The 10,261-nt window shown below is 42.0% G+C and overlaps 1 protein-coding gene across 3 annotated transcripts; it reads left to right on the forward strand.

Annotated features, from left to right (window-relative positions):
- Window positions 1–388: 388 nt before the first annotated feature.
- LOC124309215 (relaxin receptor 1) lies at window positions 389–8,447 on the forward strand. 3 transcript variants are annotated; one of them, XM_046772624.1, is made up of 21 exons: window positions 389–595; window positions 2,745–2,864; window positions 2,942–3,010; window positions 3,084–3,198; window positions 3,316–3,387; window positions 3,467–3,538; window positions 3,618–3,761; window positions 4,289–4,357; window positions 4,442–4,513; window positions 4,604–4,675; window positions 4,761–4,832; window positions 5,424–5,495; window positions 5,588–5,659; window positions 5,728–5,798; window positions 5,936–6,097; window positions 6,164–6,309; window positions 6,389–6,539; window positions 7,084–7,213; window positions 7,298–7,488; window positions 7,795–7,947; window positions 8,066–8,447. In XM_046772624.1, the coding sequence occupies exons 1-21, from the start codon at window positions 508–510 to the stop codon at window positions 8,215–8,217; spliced, it is 2,265 nt and encodes a 754-aa protein (XP_046628580.1). In that variant the 5' UTR covers window positions 389–507; the 3' UTR covers window positions 8,218–8,447. The 3 variants fall into 3 exon arrangements, with proteins under 3 accessions (XP_046628580.1, XP_046628581.1, XP_046628582.1); XM_046772625.1 differs by lacking the exons at window positions 4,289–4,357; window positions 4,442–4,513; window positions 4,604–4,675; XM_046772626.1 differs by lacking the exons at window positions 4,289–4,357; window positions 4,442–4,513; window positions 4,604–4,675; window positions 4,761–4,832.
- The last annotated feature ends 1,814 nt before the right edge of the window (window positions 8,448–10,261 follow it).

Raw genomic sequence — 10,261 nt, forward strand, 5'->3', positions numbered from 1 at the left:
GAAATTTTGCACAGATTTTTTTGTATTGATTTGGAACAGATCTAAGGGGCGTCGCAATGAAAATTCCTCCGACCGCCAAATAAGGACCACCCTAATATACACATCATCATCACGACATGATAACAACGATGATGTCTCCGGCATCCTCGAATCCCGAATTTCACTCAAAAGCTCGAGAATAATTTACTTGTTCTTCCGTCCCCTTTCTTGATAGATATTTTTTCGCCACGAATTATCACAGCTAACGGTGTGTCAAGATAGTATTACCGCATTCGATTGAAATGACCTTTGAACTTTTTCCTGGGGCGGTTAAACGCATCACTGTGATTTGAAGCAGCGCGTGTCTCGAAGCGCTGAACCGGCAGAGCTTGCGAATGCAAGCTGCAGTTGCAAGGATATCGGCGCACGGCGCGGACTTCGACAAGGGCCGCTTTATTTCAAAGAGGATTCCTCCCTCAGCAAGGAGCCCGTTTTCCATAAAACTACGCTCCTGCCATCGGCTTCAAAATGAAGTACAAACACATCGCCAAAGTTGGCGTGTCTCTGATATCTTTTCTCATTATCCTGTCCGGTTTGATGTATTACTTCAGTCAAGGTACGTTCTCAGACAATTTTTCTTGTTTTCTGACAATCCACATCCCACGTACCGAACGAATGCTACGTTCGGCGAGTTGTAAAGTGTGCAAAAAAGAAAATGTGATGTTTGTATTTGCAAGTGAAAAGGTCTTCAAAGCCTTCCGAAAATATTACAACGTTTCTCATCTATTTTTAGTGAAATTCAAAGATTTGAAAAAATATTCAGTGGACTTTCGAAAAATTTGAATGATCTTCTTCCACATTCTCCCCGAACTTTTCTCAAATTCAATTCAAAATGGTTTTTTTGATTTTCCACTATTCATCATCTTTTTTCAAATTCTTAGAAAGTTCACTAAAAATTTGGAGTGCAGTTTCTAAATTTGACTTAAAAAAAATTTTCCTTAATTTTTGCTGCGAGTTTTCTCACCAGAATTTAGTTAAGTTTTTTCTGTATTTTGGCGAAAGACTCAGCCAATTAGTCGATAAATCATGACCATAAACTTTGAACCATATTTCGCATTCTTCGACACGCTCGGATTGTAATTAAAAGCGAAACTTACATCTTCGCGGAGACAAAAGCTTACTGCACTAATGCGATTAACATTTTAATGACTTTGCTGTCCAATTACCGTTTGATCTGTTCGTCAGATATGATGTAACGAATTGGTATTCGTGTAGAATTACACATTTTGCATGCTGTTTAAAATTAGAAATTCGAATTGGTTGATTTGAAAATTTGTCAATCTTTTGCTATTTGATCGCCTGCAATTTATTTTTGCTGGCAGCAACTCCTAACTGCCGTACAAACAAATTGCAATTTACACGCAAAATTACCTATGAACTGTGAGGGAAATAATATATGAGCAGACAATCACAGAATTACGCTTATTGTAATGACGCGGGTTCTTTTCCAGTGAAATACGCGTGTAAACAAATTATTAATCTCGTGGTCAGAAAGGCGAACAACATACTTGACATTTTGCTCGAGTTATATCCGGATCCTTTCAGATTTATACTGTTCGTTAACAATCCGTTGGCATTCTCTTACAATTAGTTGGAATTTATCGTCGGATACGTAACATAAAAAGAGTAACCGCCACGCAAACACTTTTACGCATTACAAGTTTACGATCAGCCTCAAACGCAATTGTGGAAAACTTGTTGATAGTTTTTCCCTCCGATAATGGTGATAATATGCGTTCTACCGTCGAAGTAGTGAATTCATTGCGACGACCACCTACCAACGAATAATTTCCATCAGCGGACGTTATTGATTATGCATCGATAGCACGGCTACTACAATTACAAACGAACGAGGAAATGTAGTCAATTTCAATTTCAAGGTGATAAATAATCAACAATGTCACGATTGCGCGCATTTTCAAGAGCAAATGCCAAAGGTGAAATTGCCAAGGCGCAACTGCGCAACGTATCGACTTTTGAAAATAGAAATTAACGATCGTTTCCTTGTTATAAATAAGGTTGAGCAGCCTCGGATCGAGTTCAGCGTGGAATATGATCGTATATAAAAGTTGAAAAGATAAATAATAAAAATCTCTTACATTGTACGTGCCAAGGTACGACTCGTCAATGAATCAATATTAATAAAGATCAGTTGACATCTCGCGGTTCGCACTCGTCAAAGAATCAAATCTTCCCCTCTCCGAAACTATTACCTCCGCAGAATATGAATGACGGCCATAAAAATTGTAAGAGTGCCTTAAGGTCGGGGGTATACAGCTTGGTCGGACTCAAATCGTACGTATTTTTAGAAGTTTCTTTTAAAAATTAAATTGAAAACCCTAAGAGCAATTTGTGTTTCAGGGCTTTACTACTTATAGGTTTACTTACACGAGCCATACCGTCATCTCGTTAATAATTTTGATGAAACAATTGCAAAATATTCTTGCAACTATAAATAATAAAGCCTTCAAATTCAACTTGCTGTGAGTGTTCGCATAAAAAAAAAAAAGAAAAACTCAAGTAGGTATGATTTAAACCGTCCAAGCTGTACCCCCCCCCCCTCTTAACTCGTCTTACAGCGTGTCATGAATGGTAACGTGCATTAATTAAGGTATCTCGAGAATAAATAATTCAATATTTCCCAACAACTTGGCCACGAAACTTGAAAGTAGAAAGGCAAGACCGAAATCTTTAATTATTCGCAGACGAATGTCCGAGGGGGACGTTTCCCTGCGCCAACAGTACCGTCTGCATTGCTCAGCGCGAGTGGTGCGACAAAGTACCAAACTGCCCGTACGGGGACGACGAGAACGAGGACGAATGCTGTGAGTTTGAGTTGAAGCCTGGAGGTATATTGGTACTAATATAAAATTATTCTCTTTTTATTTGCGCAATTTTGCAGTCGATTCGAACGGAAGTTGGGACTTTTTCTACTCGTACGCAATGAGCTCGGGCATCGAACTGACCTGCGGTAATTTGAAAAACGGTTATCGAACCAGATTTAACGCTTTTGGATATCTTCAACTCGTCTTTCTTCATTCTAGAAAGTTTTCAACCACCAAAAAAATGCCATCGTGGGAGAACGGCGTGTCAAGTGACATGCGTCGGAGCAGGACTAACAAGGATTCCGGAGAACATGACTTCGAACTTGACTAGCATTTGAGTGATTTAAGATAGACTCATGGTTTAAAAAATTTCTATTACGACTAGGATGAAATAGAGAAAAATTTACCGTGTCAAATAGCACCGCGTCTTATTTGCAAAATCACTTTACAGAGTCCTGACGAACAACTCGCTGAGCACGATAGGAAAGAATGCATTGGTTTCCTACGGACGGCTAACGACGCTGTGAGTCGATTCTCTGTAAGGAATATTTTTTCTCATACTCAATTGCTTTCGATAAGATTCGGGATGCGTTTGATTCCAGGTTGATGGACGACGACGAGATAGCGCAGATTGAGCCGGGCGCCTTCGAGAATCAGAAAAATCTGGTGTGGCTGTAAGTGCAATTTTATCCAAGATAGGGTTGAGTGGGAGGTGCCACCCTTACGCAATAACTGGAAAGTAACCGTTCGCAGGACTCTGTTGAACAATAAGCTCACCGAGCTTCGCAGAGGACATTTTACCGGGCTGGAATCCCTCAAGATGCTCCTTGTCGAAGGAAACCGCATCGAGTACGCCGATCTCACCGATTTCGAGAACCAAACTTCCGTGGGATGGATGTGAGATCGCAAAATTTTCTCACTTTAATTTGCAGCCTCAAAGTTACATCATGTCTTTGCCAATAAGTGACAGCGTTTTGAGAACGCATCGAGTATTTCTCGTCAAACGTCCGAGTAACTTGTCTGCAATTTCGCGTATCACACAAATTGCACTCACCGACGTATGCGAATAATCGTGGGGGTGGTTGATGCAAATTGAGAACGCGTATCCTGTTACGCGGAGACGGAAAATTCTTGCAATCAGGGAAATTGTAGTGAATTAGAAACGCGGCCCGGTATATCGCTTCGTTCCGCTCGCAAATTCTCACTTTGCACACGATGTAAGAACACGTTATACGAACGAAGTAGTGGCCACGCGCATTTCCCAGGTTGCATCTATTTGTGTACGGATTGCACAACGAGAGATTCGAGTTTGCTCCAATCTTGAGAGTGTAGCTTGTCGGGCTGTTTGGAAAAAGTAGATCGCTTAAAGCATAGATATTGTACGGTATTGTACTCAAATGTATGACGACTGAAATCTTTTACAGCGGATTAAATAGAAACAATATTTGTTCGAGCTGCTTGAAGCTCCCTTACATGCCACGTTTGAAGGAACTGTAAGTTTATCTACGTAAACGATTTCGCACTGTAATTCCTCGATCAGCCGTCAATGACTCTCTGAAATTCATATACCGCTGTAGGTACTTGGAAATGAACAGAATCGATGAAATCTCGGAAGATTTGCTATCCGGATTGCCAGGTCTGACCGGATTGTACGTATCACATGCTCAATCGTGATTCGGTATCGCGGAATTGTTCAGGTTGAAAAATTTCAGTTATCCGCAGTACACTTTTTTTCGCAGGAGCCTGAAGAACAACGAAATTCGCACGATACGTAAGAACGCGTTTAAGAACCAGCAGAATCTCGTTGAACTGTGAGTTTTCTCTCACTTCACGCAGCAGGCAATCGATAAGTGTGTCGAATTCAGTCGAAAATGTAACTTTTTGTAATTTTTCCAGCAACTTGGCATACAACGTGATAATTACCCTTTCACCGCATCTATTTCTTCCGTTGGAAAAACTGCGGAAATTGTAAGTATCGCACTGTGATCGTTCTCCTCGTTAACTCAGGTCTGCCAAAAAATATTTTATGTGATCCGCATGGTATGTTTTTGGCAAATATTATGTTTTCGAGTCCGATGGATCCAAAATTAAATTCCATTTCCCCCAATGACGTACGGTATTTTTGCAAAATACAAGGGTGTTTGCATGAAAAAACAGCCTAACAATAATGAAAAAACTACCGTTTCATCACAACGAACTAAAGAATATTTCTTATAAAATGAAACAAACAATTCCTTCGTGAAATGACCAGGCTAGGCGCGTGATTATTGCAAAGAGCATCTCCACTAATCCCGATCCCACATACGTACCACTGCACGATCACGGTGTAATCTCGATACGTGCTTCGGCGTTGCAACAATTGTTTGCTCCCGTCGACCTGCACCTACGTATCGTAAATTCAACACACGTTTTCCCTTCCTCTCGAAAATATCACGTATCGCCTTGCCTGACGGGAAATACTTGCGTTCCGGATTTTCCACTCTATGCAAACGGCAAGAAATATAACTGAATTTCACGGATAATCCCCAGTTGTCGACTACGATCCTTTTCGCTTCACAGGATCCTGGGCTTCAACCCGATCGAGAATCTGAGCATAGACGTTCTGAATCCCTTGCAGGATCTTCGATCCCTGTAAGATACGTTATTTTTTTTATTCATTTTAAACTTATCGACTTACAACTTGAGATACGTTCACAGACTGACATGGTATTTGTTTTGCACAGGGACCTTCAAGAAATCGAAATCGATAACATGGACAAGAACGTATTTTCAATGTTACCGAATTTGTCATTCGTGTGAGTTTATACACAGCCAATCCTGGACCGAAATTTTATTCTTCTCATTCTCTGTCCCATCTTTGCAGATATTTCAAGAAATTTCACTACTGCACAACCTACGCGCCACAAGTTCAAGTTTGCCTGCCCCGAAGCGACGGTAGAAAATAGTAGTTTACTATTTTTCCTAACCGAGTGCGCGAACTCTGACTTTGCGCACCCGGTTAGAAAAACGATATTCCAATTCCCACAACCCGAACGTTTGAAAAATCTAACTAATCTTCAAACGAAACACAGGAGTATCTTCCCTGTCTGATCTTCTGGGTAAGCCTCTCCTGCGGGCTGCGGTCTGGGGCATATCCTGTGTCACGTGTTTGGGGAACGCGTTGGTCCTTTGGGGGCGACTAACGGCTAGAGATGAGAATCGGGTGCTCAGTATAATGATCAGAAATTTGGCAGGTGAATATCGTTTCGAAAACGTTCCCACTTTGTTCATCGCTCGACCCTCACACCTGATTATTTCAGTCTCCGACATGCTGATGGGAGTTTACTTGTTGACGATCGCTGCGAAGGATTTGCAGTACCGCGACGTCTACAACGTGATGGCAAACGACTGGATGAGTTCCTGGGGCTGCACGATAGTCGGAGCTCTTGCGATGATCTCCTCCGAGGTTTGGACGCAAGCTTACCGTCGATTTATCATTGTTTAAATAATTACACGTCGCGTGATTGTTATTGGACAATTTCAAGGTCTCGGTTCTGATTCTGTCGTTCATGTCGGTGGAGAGATTCGTACTGATCGCATCGCCTCTGAAGATCAATCGACCATTGACAGCACGGCATGCCTATTCGTCGATGATAGTGATCTGGGTGGTCGGCGTCATCGTTGCTCTAATACCGAGTAAGCGATTTAGTATCTCGTGTTTGTTGAACCGAAAAGATTCACGTAATAATTAGAGAATCGTCAAGTAAACCCCGCAGAGGTAATCGTTGTTACCTGTTCGTCGCTTGGTACGGAAACTTGAAAAAACTAACGATATAAAATCCTAGAAACGCGATTAAATAGAATATATACTCTGTGATAAGTGAACATCCTTATAAGTATTTATCACATTGTAGTTTGGTGAGATTTAATAATCAAATTACACCGAATTCCTTGACTCAATTTTCATTCAACTTTCGGTATTTAAGGTTTTGAGTTCAATTGGAAGTCTATTGTAATCGCATATCGCTCTCGCATAACTATTTTCAATACTGACTCTGTTAGATCTATGCGGCAGGGAGATACTTTTATTCCTAGTTATACTATTTCTGCTTGGAAATTTGACCTTCAATGTATTATAATGATATTTTAAAGATTCATGCGAGGAGAGCTGCTGCAAATTCAAAGGTTTGTCATTGATGTTGAATTCATTTAATTTACGACGATGATCTTCAATTATTAGTTATACACTGGAGAAGTAGCACGAGGTTCTACGGGGCGAACGGTATGTGTTTTCCTCTGCACATCGACAACCCTTTTCTCGTCGGCTGGGAATATTCGGCGTTCGTATTTCTTGGGATGAATTTCTTCGGGTGAGCTTTCAGCCGTTGTACATCTTTGTACCTCGTGTGCTTTTCTGCAAAACCTTCACGCGACCTTTCCCGCACAATTCGCAGACTCGTCGTCATCTTCTACGTCTACACGGGTATGTTTGCGAGCATTTGGAGAACGAGACACGCGACCCCCCTTGCTGTCGGCGACTCGGAATTCGCTCTGAGGTTCTTTTTGATCGTGCTGACCGACGCTGCTTGCTGGGTACCGATCATCGTCCTCAAAATCGTGGCTATGACCAAGTACCCGGTACCACGTGAGTGAATATAATAATACCAGCGGAGAGAATGAAAGAGCAGATTAAGTTTTTCATTTATGTAAATTTTCGTACCTCAGTTTTATTATTCGAATCACATTTGTGACGAAAAATATAACCGACTTGGGCATTTTTTACAAAAAAGCCTTCACGCGTCCCTCTTTTTTACGGTTCTGACTGAAATCTGCTCTTTTGTCTTCCTCGTGTTGGAAACAAGGGTCACAGTTTATTAGCTGATAACTTTCAAGCGGTAAGAAAGTGCAATTCGGCAATCCATAAATCTATGTTTTCCTTTATTGTTTTCAGCGGATCTTCACGCCTGGGTCGTCATATTTATTCTTCCGGTAAACAGCGCAGTGAATCCTTTGCTCTACACATTTACGACACCGAAGTTTCGCGAGCGTTTAGCCGAGGGCTGGTTTGGACGGATTCGAAACATTGTCAGCAGAAGACAGTCCGGTATTTTTGATGAAATATAGTTTTATATGTCGTTAATTTTTTTTTTTTTTTTATTTCTAATCATGTTCATACTTATAAAGATTCTCAACCGATTGCTACTTCCTCTCTTATTATCCAGATACGCAGATTTCAAGATCCTCTAGTAACAAAAATGTAATCCTGGTTTTGTCAACGGATCATAAGGAGTCGATTGGCACCCAAGGGATTCGCTACTCGACGCCATTCAACGACGAGGGGTGCAAGAAAAAACTTGACGATCACTCGTTTTGAACGAGCGATGGACAACGAATACATTACGATATTACTATTATGATTACAATTTTTGTCGTTGCTTTTATCCCATCGTGGACAGTGTGAGCGATATCTTATCTTTTCATACGCGGCACAGCTTCAAGTCGAGGCGGTTCAAATTATTCGAATTTATCATGGATGTTAAGTGACTTTTGTAATTGAAAAATTTTATAATTTTTGAATCGACTATGAAATTCTGCTACAATTTATTTTCAATATTTTTATTTATTCCTTTTAGACCGCTGCTGTCAAGAGATTAAGGATTTTCGAGAGTTCTCGTTTTCCGCAAATCTGCATAATCCAAAAATGTCCTTTCGACCATCTCTGTTGTCTTAAGGTGGAGATTCACGTATTCCGATGATCAAATGTTTCAAAGTGAAATTCAAATTTGCTCCTCTTAAGACTTGTGGTGATCATCGACGTATAGTTACAAAATCTGCAACTTGCGGGTAATTCGTATGAATTCTCGGAAGACGCGCCACTTCTCTGCAGTTCTCACCGATCGGTGGCGCTATCCTTGACAAAACCCGCAACTGAAATCCTTAGTTAAACATTCAAGCCCGCTTCTCAAGACTACACAAGACAACGCAATCGATTATCCTTCCGGATAAAACTTTGATTATCACCTATATTATATTGTATATTTTTTTTTTCTGTGACGTCAAATTTTCTTCATAATTGACATCTGTCCCTGGTTCTGGTTTCGCTAATCGACATCAAACTGTTTTTCATTCCGTGTAAAAGGAGCTTTCGGCCGATATAGTTGCCCTCCAGCAATCCTCACTGTATTTCGATTCAGCGATGCAGGGAGTGGCTCAGACCGCGGACTTGCGACCATTGTACACTCGGCCACGCATACAGACGAGGCGTATAACGCGTAACGTGTTATTTACGACGAGCACCCAGTCGGAAGGTCCCGTTAAACTCTTCACCACTTCCAAATTCCCCGAGGCTCCCAGAGTTCGAATTTTACCGCGCGTACCTGCCACTGATATGATTTAGTAGTAGGTATACCATTTCGTCTTACTTTTCTTTTTCGTTTGTTTTATTGTCCGAATAGCCGCGACGTCGACGTGACGTATCGATGGACCAGGCTTGTCCGAGTGGGAAAATTAAAAACTAAAACTGCCAGGGGGTAATCCGGCATTACGCCCTGCGAGCAACTCTTCGTACCGTACATAATAACGAGGTGGTTACGATTTCTTGCGATTGTTAGAAAGTACCTGCGAAAATGAAACTGCAGGCCCGCCTTCCTTCCACCACGGGTTTATCCTTACGCGATTGTAGCGTTGCAGGCGCGGAGTGCCGAAAAGAGAAAAATCATCGCAGGAAAGCGTATCGCTTCCGGATGTAATCGGAGATCGTGCAGTTTCATCCGTTGAGTGTCGTGCCACAGAGGATCGGGAACGATTTCTCGTCTCCGGTAAAAAAAGAGAAAGAAAAGAAATTCAACGAAAGGCGTAATCCGTGTGACAAATAATTGCATTCCTGGAACAAATTTGACCGAATGCGTACTCCGGTCGAGGCGGAAAGTCGGAAATCAGCTTCGGATAAAGCTCGCGTGTAATCTACGGCGTACCGATAGATACAGGCACACGCCCACCAGCGTACGATCGATCGACGTAATTAGCTAATGGAATCGACGGTGAAGGTACCGGGGGATTGCGACACACAGCCTTCGAAGGTCTTCGGAGTTTCCCACAGTTGGTAAAAGTCACGCTTACCACGCGGTGTAATATCCGCGAATTCGAGGCGCGCCTCTGATCCCTTGGCCGCCTCCGCAGACCCCGGTGTAATGCAAAGGCGGCACGGATTTACGTACCCCGCGTGGATACGTAGGTACGTACATACCTACGTACCTCATACGCGGCTAGGTACGTGCTTATATATGAACCAATTAATAATATTTATGCGTCGCTCCCGGCTAAACTCCCCATCTAACTGAGCTATATCACAGATTTACGATCCCTGCGGAGTACGCGAGGCTGCCGGGACGCGGTGCCATTGTACCTAGACGTGTATA

The sequence above is a fragment of the Neodiprion virginianus genome, chromosome 7 (assembly GCF_021901495.1).
Source record: "Neodiprion virginianus isolate iyNeoVirg1 chromosome 7, iyNeoVirg1.1, whole genome shotgun sequence".
Classification (NCBI taxonomy): Eukaryota; Metazoa; Arthropoda; class Insecta; order Hymenoptera; family Diprionidae; genus Neodiprion; species Neodiprion virginianus.